The sequence below is a fragment of the Canis lupus genome, chromosome 25 (genome assembly GCF_048164855.1).
Source record: "Canis lupus baileyi chromosome 25, mCanLup2.hap1, whole genome shotgun sequence".
Lineage (NCBI taxonomy): Eukaryota > Metazoa > Chordata > Mammalia > Carnivora > Canidae > Canis > Canis lupus.
In genome coordinates this window covers 28,868,532-28,881,589 of record NC_132862.1, presented here as the reverse complement: position 1 = coordinate 28,881,589, position 13,058 = coordinate 28,868,532, and the positions used below count along the sequence as shown (strand labels likewise).

Below are 13,058 nucleotides of genomic sequence, written 5' to 3'. Positions count from 1 at the left end.
GCCATTAAACAAAATAAGTTGTAGGGCTGCCACTTGCATAAATCAGATCTTTGCAGAAGCCTGAAACCTACTACTATCAGGGCCCCAATCCCAAACAGTGCTATTTTATCTGAGCTGTTAAATCTGCCACCTGTGAGATAGGAGATGGATTTAGGTCAAAGTTTACCCTAAAACTATAGGCTTATCATAAAAGTTCATCTGTCACCTTGAGTCTTCGTACATATTGACTTTTGGGCAATGTAAAAGTAAGACATGGATGTGTTTGAGATTTTGTGAAGGTGAATAGATCATAACTTATGATTTATGATTCATAGCCTATCTTTATGAGAAGTGAGTACATGCTGTCACCCTCAAGCTTTCCACCCCAACACATAAAATATGTTCAGTAAATATTTGTTGAAGAAATGAATGAATGGTTGGCTCTCCATAAATCATAATTAGCATTGTACTAATACTACTATTATTATCTTAATTCTTTAAACTATGAATGAGAAAAGAAATGAATGTTTTATACTGTACAATATACCCATAAATTCATAAAGTCAAAGAATATCTTTAGAAATATGAACACTGTGGAAATGAATAATGATCAGAGCCATATTTTAACTTTTTAAGTGAATTTTGACCTAGATTGATGTATAATAATGGAAAATTTTGGAATTTATTTTAAAGAGTCTAATACTAGAACAAGATAAATGGGTTTGAAGTTTTGTAAAATTGAGGGGAAAATTATTAAACATTATTGAACTACATTGTTAACACTGAGGACATGGCAGATTAGTCTAAAGAAGGCATTGCATGATAACTTTGATAGATGCCAACCCAGAAAAGTAGTATTTAATTATATTCAATATCCATTCCTCTTAGAAAATTTTAGGAAGTTCAGAATAGAAGGAAACTTAGATAAACATCATACTTTTAAAAGTGAAAAATTGCAAGCATTCCCATTAATGTCAGGAAAAGATAATAATGTCTTTATATTGATAAGTAAAGCTCTATGTTTAAGTTTATATATTATTATTTTCTTTTTGAATAAGACAACAAATAAAATAATCTAGAGAATTTTAAAAATTGGAATAACAAGAGTTCAGTAAAGTAAGCAGTTACAAGATAAACAACCAAGACTCCGTAGTAAAAGAGGTTAAAGGGGAAACGTTATATGATCACTTCAATTGATACAGAAAATGCAGTTAATAAAGTTTAGAATCACTCTTTTTTAAAAAATAAAATCCAGAATAGAAAGGAATGCCTTAGGTAAAACTGAATAGAAAACATTATTCTTAATGGTGAAATATTGTAATCAGGAACAAACCAAAAATGCTATCATCACTTCCATTTAATATTGAACTGGGTCTTAGCAGTGCAAAGATAACAAAAACTCTATCATTTTTACAGATTACATGACTATGTCTATACAAATTTCAAAAGATTATACAGAAATATTGTTAAAATCAATAAAAGTTTAAAACCATTTACATATTATCAAATATTATTTAAAATTTAGGAAAAGATAGCATGCACAATTTGCCATTAACAAAAACATGTTCAACTGGAGAATAAATCCAACAAAAGATAATGCAAATCTTTCATAGGAAAAAAATATCTAAGCTCATACAGAGAAATGTAAAACAAGACTTAAGTAAATGGAGAAATCTACCATGTTTGCCAGTTGCGTATCTTAATATATATTTTTTAAGATTTTATTTATTTTTTTTAAATAGACCGAGATAGCAACAGAGATAAGGAGAGCATGAGCGAGGAGGAGAGAGAAGCAGGCTTCCTGCTTGGCCAGGAGCCTGACTTGGGACTCCATTCCAGAACCCCAGGATCATCACCTGAGCCAAAGGCAGCCACTTAACCGACTGAGCCACTCAGCACTCCGCATGTCTTAATACAGTAAAGATATTAATTCTCCCCAAATTGATTTATAGTTTCAATGCAATACCACTCAAATACTTACACATTTATTTTTTGTATGGGTGAGCCTGATAGGCTGATTCTAATGGGAGAAGATATTTGCAAATGACATAACAGATAAAGGGTTAGTATCCAAAATCTATGAAGAACTTATCAAACTCAACACCCAAAAAACAAATAATCCAGGTAAAAAATAGGCAGAAGACACGAATAGACACATTTCCAGAGAAGGCATCCAGAGGGCTAACAGACACCTGAAAAGATGCTCAACATCACTCATCATCAGGGAAATAAAAATCAAAACCATAACGAGATACCATCTCAAACCTGTCAGAACGGCTAAAGTGAACAACTCAGGAAACAACAGATGTTGGTGAGGATGCAGAGAAAGGGGAATCCTCTTGCACTCTTGATGGGAATGCAAACTTGTGCAGCCACTCTAAAAAACAGTATGGAGGTTCCCCAAAAAGTTAAAAATAGAACTACCCTACAACCCAGCAATTACACTACTAGATACTTACCCAAAGGGTATAAAAATGCTGATTCAGAGTGGCACGTGGACTCTAGTGTTTACAGCAGCTTTATCAATAATAGCTCAATTATGGGAAGAGTCCAAATCCAAATGTCCATCACCTGATGAATGGATAAAGATGTGGTAGATATATATAGGATTGAATATTACTCTGCAATCAAAAAGAATGAAATCTTGCCATTTGCCACAATATGGGTGGAACTAGAGTGTATTAGGCTAAGCAAAATAAGTCAGTCAGAGAAAGACAAATATATAATCTCACTCATGTGGAATTTAAAAACAGAAAACACCAGGGAGGAAATAGAAGCAGTCATCAAAAACCTCCCAAGACACAAGAGTCCAGGGCCAGATGGCTTCCCAGGAGAATTTTATCAAACGTTTAAAGAAGAAATCATACCTATTCTCCTAAAGCTGTTTGGAAAGATAGAAAGAGATGGAGTACTTCCAAATTCGTTCTATGAAGCCAGCATCACCTTAATTCCAAAGCCAGACAAAGACCCCGCCAAAAAGGAGAATTACAGACCAATATCCCTGATGAACATGGATGCAAAAATTCTCAACAAGATACTGGCCAATAGGATCCAACAGTACATTAAGAAAATTATTCACCATGACCAAGTAGGATTTATCCCTGGGACACAAGGCTGGTTCAACACCCGTAAAACAATCAATGTGATTCATCATATCAGCAAGAGAAAAACCAAGAACCATATGATCCTCTCATTGGATGCAGAGAAAGCATTTGACAAAATACAGCATCCATTCCTGATCAAAACTCTTCAGAGTGTAGGGATAGAGGGAACATTCCTCGACATCTTAAAAGCCATCTATGAAAAGCCCACAGCAAATATCATTCTCAATGGGGAAGCACTGGGAGCCTTTCCCCTAAGATCAGGAACAAGACAGGGATGTCCACTCTCACCACTGCTATTCAACATAGTACTGGAAGTCCTAGCCTCAGCAATCAGACAACAAAAAGACATTAAAGGCATTCAAATTGGCAAAGAAGAAGTCAAACTCTCCCTCTTCGCCGATGACATGATACTCTACATAGAAAACCCAAAAGTCTCCACCCCAAGATTGCTAGAACTCATACAGCAATTCGGTAGCGTGGCAGGATACAAAATCAATGCCCAGAAGTCAGTGGCATTTCTATACACTAACAATGAGACTGAAGAAAGAGAAATTAAGGAGTCAATCCCATTTACAATTGCACCCAAAAGCATAAGATACCTAGGAATAAACCTCACCAAAGATGTAAAGGATCTATACCCTCAAAACTATAGAACACTTCTGAAAGAAATTGAGGAAGACACAAAGAGATGGAAAAATATTCCATGCTCATGGATTGGCAGAATTAATATTGTGAAAATGTCAATGTTACCCAGGGCAATATACACGTTTAATGCAATCCCTATCAAAATACCATGGACTTTCTTCAGAGAGTTAGAACAAATTATTTTAAGATTTGTGTGGAATCAGAAAAGACCCCGAATAGCCAGGGGAATTTTAAAAAAGAAAACCATATCTGGGGGCATCACAATGCCAGATTTCAGGTTGTACTACAAAGCTGTGGTCATCAAGACAGTGTGGTACTGGCACAAAAACAGACACATAGATCAGTGGAACAGAATAGAGAATCCAGAAGTGGACCCTGAACTTTATGGGCAACTAATATTCGATAAAGGAGGAAAGACTATCCATTGGAAGAAAGACAGTCTCTTCAATAAATGGTGCTGGGAAAATTGGACATCCACATGCAGAAGAATGAAACTAGACCACTCTCTTTCACCATACACAAAGCTAAACTCAAAATGGATGAAAGATCTAAATGTGAGACAAGATTCCATCAAAATCCTAGAGAAGAACACAGGCAACACCCTTTTTGAACTCGGCCATAGTAACTTCTTGCAAGATACATCCACAAAGGCAAAAGAAACAAAAGCAAAAATGAACTATTGGGACTTCATCAAGATAAGAAGCTTTTGCACAGCAAAGGATACAGTCAACAAAACTCAAAGACAACCTACAGAATGGGAGAAGATATTTGCAAATGACATATCAGATAAAGGGCTAGTTTCCAAGATCTATAAAGAACTTATTAAACTCAACAGCAAAGAAACAAACAATCCAATCATGAAATGGGCAAAAGACATGAACAGAAATCTCACAGAGGAAGACATAGACATGGCCAACATGCATATGAGAAAATGCTCTGCATCACTTGCCATCAGGGAAATATAAATCAAAACCACAATCAGATACCACCTCACACCAGTGAGAATGGGGCAAATTAACAAGGCAGGAAACAACAGATGTTGGAGAGGATGCGGAGAAAAGGGAACCCTCATACACTGTTGGTGGGAATGTGAACTGGTACAGCCACTCTGGAAAACTGTGTGGAGGTTCCTCAAACAGTTAAGAATATACCTGCCCTACGACCCAGCAATTGCACTGTTGGGGATTTACCCCAAAGATACAAATGCAATGAAACGCCGGGACACCTGCACCCCGATGTTTCTAGCAGCAATGGCCACTATAGCCAAACTGTGGAAGGAGCCTCGGTGTCCAACGAAAGATGAATGGATAAAGAAGATGTGGTTTATGTATACAATGGAATATTACTCAGCTATTAGAAATGACAAATACCCACCATTTGCTTCAACGTGGATGGAACTGGAGGGTATTATGCTGAGTGAAGTAAGTCAGTCGGAGAAGGACAAACATTATATGTTCTCATTCATTTGGGGAATATAAATAATAGTGAAAGGGAAAATAAGGGAAGGGAGAAGAAATGTGTGGGAAATATCAGAAAGGGAGACAGAACGTAAAGACTGCTAACTCTGGGAAAGGAACTAGGGGTGGTAGAAGGGGAGGAGGGCGGGGGGTGGGAGTGAATGGGTGACGGGCACTGGGTGTTATTCTGTATGTTAGTAAATTGAACACCAATAAAAAAAAATAAAATAAAAAAAAATAAAAACAGAAAACAAACAAAAAAAACAGAAAACATAGAGGAAGGGAAGGAAAAATAAAATATAATAAAAACAGAGAGGGAGGCAAATCCTAAGAGACACTTAAATATAAAGAACAAACAGGGTTGCTGGAGATGCAAGGTGGATAGGGGAATGGGCTAAATGGGTAATGGGCATTAAGGAGGGCATTTGTTCAGGGCATTTGATGAGCACTAAGGGTTATATATGTAAGTGATGAATCACTAAATTCTACTCCTGAATCCAATACTAAACTATATGTTAACTAACTTGAATTTAAATTAAAAAAATAAAATACAAACAGAATATATTTGGGAGACTAGAGGACCTAAAACAGTGAAAAAATATCTAAAGAAGAAGAGAGTAAAAGAGCTTGTGGATTTCAAAACTTGTAAGTTCCAGATTTTGAGGAAGGGTAATATTGACACAGAAATGGACAAATGACAAGTGCAACACAGTGAAGAGGCTAGAAGCAGCCCCAGGCATATATAGAGGCTTAGTATTGGACAAAATTGAATCACCAAGGAAAGAATAGTCTTTGTAATAAAAAATATTGGTTAAATTTATGACTGTATGTATACTTTCAGGTACTGTGATATATTACTAAGTTAAAATAGCAGATTACAACATTGCATAGAGTTGTGTTTTTTTTTACTCCTGTCTATTTTACTTTTATATCACACAACATCACAATCCGTACAAAACAGTGCTCTATTTGTCTAATTCCTTTCTCTCCCTCCTCACTCTGTCAGCCACACTGCTGTTTTTGCCATCTGCCAAACACCAGTCACCCAACTACCTCTGAGTTTCTGGATTACCTGTTGTTTCCACTTTGAATGTCCTCTATCAGAAATCCCCATGGCCTACACTCTTGACAAATTAAGATCTGTGTCAAATCACTCAACTCTCTTTTCAGTGACATTACTTCTGACCATCCTATTTAAAATTGCAACACTGTTACCTACCTCATAGTCTATCTCTACAATTTCTATTTCAGTGTTTTTTAGCACTAGTGTATGTTTCTTTCTCAAATCCTTAATCTTTAAATGTTTATTTCATTATTGTCTGAATTTCACATTATATAAACTCTGTAAAAGGAGAAATTTTGGTTGTTGTTGGAGGAAGAATGAAGGGAATTCCTGTTTTTCTTCATGTTTTGCTGTGTTGCTTGAGTTTTATCTATTATATAAAGTCAAGTTTTTTAATATCCCTGAATCTCTTCCAAATAAGCAGACCTATCAAATAGAGTAACAAAACCCAATAACTATGAACAATATCTACAACAAAACTAGGCAACAAAGTCTTCCCAAGAACACTAAAATATGAGCAAGTAGGACAAACCATTCAGCTTTAAGACCTATGTATCAGCATATCATGGGAAGAAACTAAAGAAGCAATAGGTCATCTGATCTGAGAACAAGACTCCAAAGACGACACAGGTACTCATTGGAAAGCTGAGCAGACCACTTTGATAACAGCAGCTAAAACTGGAAAGAATTTTTACACACTTCAATTCACTGGGAAGGACCAGGGTTCTGTGGCAGATCTGAAAAGGTCAGAGAACTTTATGAGCCTTCAAAAGTAACTGGAGCTCCCTTCCAGGAAAAAGTTCTACACCGAAGAGAAACTGCTAGGTGTATATTCCAACATGAGAGAGGAGAAAGATCATAGGAGAAAAGTAAAACCAAAGTCTAGAAAAAAAATTTGGGGTGAGGGAATAAGCAAAAGAAGCATATCTCAGAAAATATTAAACAGTTTTTATCACTGTGTAATAGCAACAGAAAAAGGAGCTTCAGGCCCTCAAAAATCTTCTACTCCTTCCTAAAAGTTCAGGAATGCTAATTTCATATTCAAATGAGCAAACAAAATGGATCTTGTTTGAACATCATACAAAATTATATTAATCAATAAAGAAGTAAAATGTAAAACAAAATTCCTACAGTGAAGTATGCCAGAAAGACATTCCCACAAAAGAAATTGTATCCTTATATTTCAAATTGAGCTAAAAGAAATTAACACAATGATAAAGACATGAAAGAACAATATGTATCACAATTAGAAAAACTCAAAATAAGGTGATTGAATTCAAGAAAGAAAATAAAACACTTTTATTGCATTTTTTGTTTTTATTTAAATATCAGTTAACATGCAATATTAGTTGCAAGTCATACAGTGTATTAGTAGTTAATTTATAGTGAATCAACACTTCCATACAACACCTGGTGCTCATCAGAAGTGCACACCTTACTGTCATCACTTATTTAACCCATCCCCCACCCAGCTCCTTCTTGGTCACCATCAGATTGTTTATAATTAAGACTCTGTTTCTTGGAATGCCTCTCTCTCTTTCTCTCTCTCTTTTTTCCCCTTTGCTCATTTGTTTTGTTTCTTAAATTCCACATATGAGTCAAATTATGTGGTACCTGTCTTTCTCTGATTGACTTATTTTGCTTAGCTTAATAGTTTCTAGCTCCATCCATGTCAGTGCAATTGACAAGATTTCATTCTTTTTGTGGCTAAATAATATTCCATTATATATATATATATATATATATATGTGTGTGTGTGTGTGTGTGTGTGTGTATACACATACCACATCTTTATCCATTCATCAGTCAATGGACATATGGGCTCTTTCCATAATTTGGTTATTGTAGATAATGTTGCTATAAATATTGGGGTGCCCTATCACTTTTAATTAGTATTATTTTTGTACTCTTTGAGTAAGTACCCATAGTGTAATTCCTGGACTGTAGGGTAGTTCTATTTTTAACTTTTTAAGGAGGCTCCATACTGATTTCCACAGTGGTTGCATCATTTTGCATTTCCAACAACAGTGCAGGAGGGTTCCCCTTTTTTCCACATCCTTGCCAAAAACTTGGTTTTTTTTGTTGTTGTTAATTTTAGCCATCCTGACAGATGTAAGATAGTATCTCATTGTGGTTTTGATTTGTATTTCCCTAATGATGTTAATCATAATGATGATGGAATAGGAAGTACATATGAACAGAATAAGCACACCATTTGCTTTATAGTATTAACCAGGATAAAAAGGACAGCACTCCAAATCAGATACTAGAGAAGATGGTACAGATAAGATGAAGAACATTATATGAAGATATTTATATCATTAGAACACAACTGCAAACTTCAAATATAAAAAAACCCAAAACTTTAAAAAGTAGAAACACACCAAAAACTAAGACCACAGAGTGAAAAATATTTCATAGAGAATACTGTATATTAAACATAGTATATAATATGCAACACTTTTGCAACATAGTTGAGAGAACACAAATATATACAAAAATAAAATAAAGCAGTAAGACTTGAACCATAACTTTTTAAATATTTAAATATGGAGAGAGAAGGAATAATATAGAGTACAAGGATAGATGCTCAGCTTCATGGAATATGCATTGTTCTATAGTTTTTAACTTCTGGAATTATTTAAATATTTTAAATAATTTTAAACTAAAATTGAATTTTAAATGAATTATTTCTAAAACAAACCTAAAATAAGTCAAAATACAAAATTATAGTTAGTTTTATATTTCACCAAGAAGGTTTCTTTTATATTCTAACAACTCAAGATGTGAACTTGGGGTTTATAAAAATAACATTTTATAAATAAACAGACATGGTTCTTGACTTTTTCCTCAACATCTAACAAACACAAGAAAACAAATTTTAAATGAAATGAGTCAACTCAGAGAAATGTTACTCACTATCTTTTCTTTTTTGTTTCTCTAGGAAAATAAAGGAAAGTCTGGAATGCTTCCCTGTTAAATTAAATAACCTGATCCATACACTTGCACAAATGACATCCATAAATCCTGCTAAATCTGCTTCACAGAATTTTTCCCAGGAATCCTGTATGCTGAATGCAACCAGGTCAATTCAAAGAGCGACAATTTTAGGGTTCAGCAAGAAAACTAGTCATGTAAGTCTCAAGTCTGTCAATTTGACTTAAATTTCATTTGACTTCGTCTCAGACTTCCCTTCACTATGCTACACATCCTCCTTTATATCATGATTTTTTTTTTACTATGCAAATGATAAATCAGTTACAATTTGAGCAGAAGTACCATTAAAAGAGAATGTTCTAAGGAGAAATCATAACAACCAGAGCTATTAGTAGAGAACCATCAAAGAGAACAGTTCCTACCCTTTGGTAGACTATAAATCAAAAGCTAATTAAAGTGTCCACATGAAAAAAGAGCAGAAATTAGGCAGTCTGTTCCCAGCACATAAGATTATGATATTTTCATATAGTGTGTTTATAGGTAATTTTGCCTTTACAAATTGCATCTTTTAGCTCTTGTGATGACTTTTTGCAGAAAGTTCTTGCTTTATTTAGCTTACATGAAAACAGATTTTTAAAATGTATCACAGGTTGATAATGCCATCTTTTGATTTTTGTCTATTTATTTTCTGCAGCTGTATCTAATCCAGGTGACACACAGTAACAATGAAACAAGCTTTTCAGAAAAATCATTTGACCAGTTTTCCAAACTTCACAGCGAACTTCAGAAGCAGTTTGCATCACTGACTCTCCCAGAGTAAGGCACTGTCCTCCCCAGTGTTTTGCCTGAAGTACTTGTCCTTGAACATAAGGAAAAATTACGGTTATGGGATTTTCTATTTGTAAGCAACACAGCATTCTGACTCAAATGCCATTGAAACTATCCCAGCAGAGTCTGTATTGCTCCCAGAGTAAAGAACCTTTGTCTCATAAAAACAGGACAAGGTTTGCAATTTCTCTGTTTGCTTCTAGCCATTGATTTTGTAGATTGAAAATTCAGAAGCCATTTCATTTTTCATCAGTTCTAAGAAAAATTGTTTTATTTGCCCATTTTTATATTTAATATATTTTTTAGTTTTTTCTATAAAAATAAGATTGAAATTGAAAATGCAGAACTAAATTGGATATATCTACTCTTTCAACAAATAATTGCAATAAAAAGCTCTGATATAATTATTTCCTATACCAGAAAACAATTCATTAGTATTATTTAGTATATAAGTAAAATTTACTAATTCCAACTCACTTTTGTTGTGAATTGTCAACTTTTACTTGGATAATCTAAATTTAATTTATTGTTATGTTCATTGTCAAACAATCTCGACAACCATTGCTTTTGTTCATGTTATAATTTTAAAAATACTAAACATAAACACATTAAGAATAACTGAAAATTACTTCCATTCAAAAGACTTTTTAAAACTCATCACTTAGAACTAGCCAAATTTAGGTCATAGATTTCAGTGTATACCAAAGGAGTATCTTGACTTTAAAAAAAATGACCTTGCCAGAGATTATATTGGCATGTAGGGAAATCAAATGTTATTTTATTTATACTGAGATTTTTAAGTAAATGGTCCTTTAACAATGTGAATGCCCATATCTAACCTGACATACTTTATACATGTGGATTTTCACTAGGCTTTCAGGATTTAGTCACTTTCCAAATTTGAATCTAAGTAAAGTTATCAATGGATGGAGAGATACTGTGCAATATTGAAGAGCAAAGTAGTTCATGTTTATGAAAAAGTGTGCTTGCAGATGTCACAGAAATTTTGAAATGCAGATGCTTTAAGAATCAGGAAGTCAACAACTTAGAGTATGTTCAAGAGATTGAGAGGGAAGGAATGTCATTATGGAAACTTAAAGGCAGCACCAGCTTTAAGAATTACCAAAAAAACATCTGATAGAGTAACGGAAAAAGATGTGCTAGCAAAAAAAAAAAAAGAAAAAAAAAATCCAAGTTTGACTGCAAATATCAAATTCAACATCAGTGGTTGCCATTGTACTCTACTAATTAATGATTTAAAATATGTTTGTCATTGTTAAGTGGCTGCCGTTATTGGTTTCAAAAACTTCTCTGTTCTACACTTTAATCTCTGTACTACCTATTAATACAACTTGTAAAACCTTAAAAGTGTTAGTAATCTCTCTCCATATGCCTCTTCTCAATTTTCAGCTTTAGTTAGGATTATGCCTTGCTCAACAACTACCACCTGGTATTTAAATTGATTTATTTTATTTTTTTTATTTTTATTTTTTTAATTGATTTAAAAACCATTCCAGCAATGTGTATTTGTGTACGGGCAGGGGTGGGGGAGGGCGCAGGGTGGGGAAAAGCAAGGCATATAGTTCCTGTGTGCCCTTGACAATATTTGGGTGCTGACAGTCCCAATCTTTGGCCTGAACAAAATGGAGGGAGGACATGATGGCATTGTCAGATAAAAGATCATAAAAAATCATTTTCACAAAATGTTGCTATATTTGGCATATAACTCAAAAACATTTCAAACAATTGAACAACTTTATTTTGGCTAAATTCTTCAATTCTCTGATACTTAATTATATACAAGATTTTTTAAGTACATACCTCTGTAAAAACATCAGCAAAGGAATAAAATTGATACCGAACTCCATTTTATTTTAACATAAGGAGAATTCATCTACAGATATACAAATGAATATGTAAAACCTGCCCAATCTGTTTATCAAATGCATTTCTATGTTTTGGTTAATTGTATATGGTACTAATTGTTGTGATAATTAAATCTGGATGAAAAATTTTAATACCGTAGGCCTTAGAACTGCAGGAAAACCTTTACAAAATAAAATGTCAATTATTTAAGTACACAAACATGATTTGGACTTCCTTAACATTTCCAACAGGAAGCCATGAATAGTTTAGATGGCTCACAGTTATACACTTCTGTATTTGCTGACAGCATTTCACTATCCCTTCATGCCCCTTACACCAGGGAAATATCTACACCAAAGAAGCAAAGGTATGAAGGAGGCAGCAGCAAGATTGCAGTCAGAGGAATATGCTAGAGTTCCTAAAAAGATATATTTATCCAGCAAAATATGTTACCAAATGCTAACCATTAACAGATCATTCCACTTAGTAATTGGTCTTAATCACATCTACCCCAACAAGAGGAATCATTAGATAGAGCAGAGGAAATTCCGCAAGTTTAACTCTTGAGGAAAGTGATACTTTGTTCCAAAAGACTAATACCAGATGGAAACATATGCCACTTGGTAAAATGTTTAATTTAGTTGGTGAAGAAATATCTCTAGTGAACCTAAAAGAAACAATACAATCTAACCGTTTTTGAAAATTATGAATCATTAAATTTCAGAAAGCATTTATCAAGCCTCCATATATATTTAAAGGATAAAATGTGTGGTCTTCTATAAACACAGTAAGAAACAACATATATATTGTGGTAAATTAAATTAAATTAGTATTAATATTAATGAAAGTTAAAACAGTGCAAGTACCACAACTATGTTAATGAAACCCTCAGGATTATTCATGTGTTTCATTTTTTAAAAAATATTTTCATTGGCCTTTCAATCTGATGGTATAAATTCATGAACAGCCCTAAGATGCAGAAGCCAATTTTCAAACTAATAAATATACACTTTTTTCTTTAAAACAGGTTTCCTCATTGGTGGCACTTACCTTTTACAAATTCAAACCACAAAAGATTCAGAGATCTAAATCATTACATGGAACAGATATTAAATGGATCATATGAAGTTGCAAACGTATGTTACAATTTACTTTTATATTTTTTTACATAAAATATTG

General features: G+C 33.8%; 1 protein-coding gene across 8 annotated transcripts in view; it reads left to right on the top strand.

Annotated features, from left to right (window-relative positions):
- PIK3C2G (phosphatidylinositol-4-phosphate 3-kinase catalytic subunit type 2 gamma) overlaps positions 1-13,058 on the top strand; it is a 368,003-nt gene that overhangs the window by 281,433 nt on the left and 73,512 nt on the right. For 7 of the 8 annotated variants that reach the window (XR_012017650.1, XR_012017649.1, XM_072798827.1 and 4 more), the window contains 3 exons: positions 9,193-9,382; positions 9,880-10,001; positions 12,907-13,015. Coding sequence is in view for 6 of the 8 variants with exons in the window: in XM_072798827.1 (XP_072654928.1) it covers positions 9,193-9,382; positions 9,880-10,001; positions 12,907-13,015 (421 nt within the window). In the remaining 2 variants the exon portion in view is untranslated. Of the gene's footprint in view, positions 1-1,721; positions 1,897-9,192; positions 9,383-9,879; positions 10,002-12,906; positions 13,016-13,058 lie in introns of those variants that run through there. The other variant, XM_072798831.1, reaches the window with a different exon arrangement.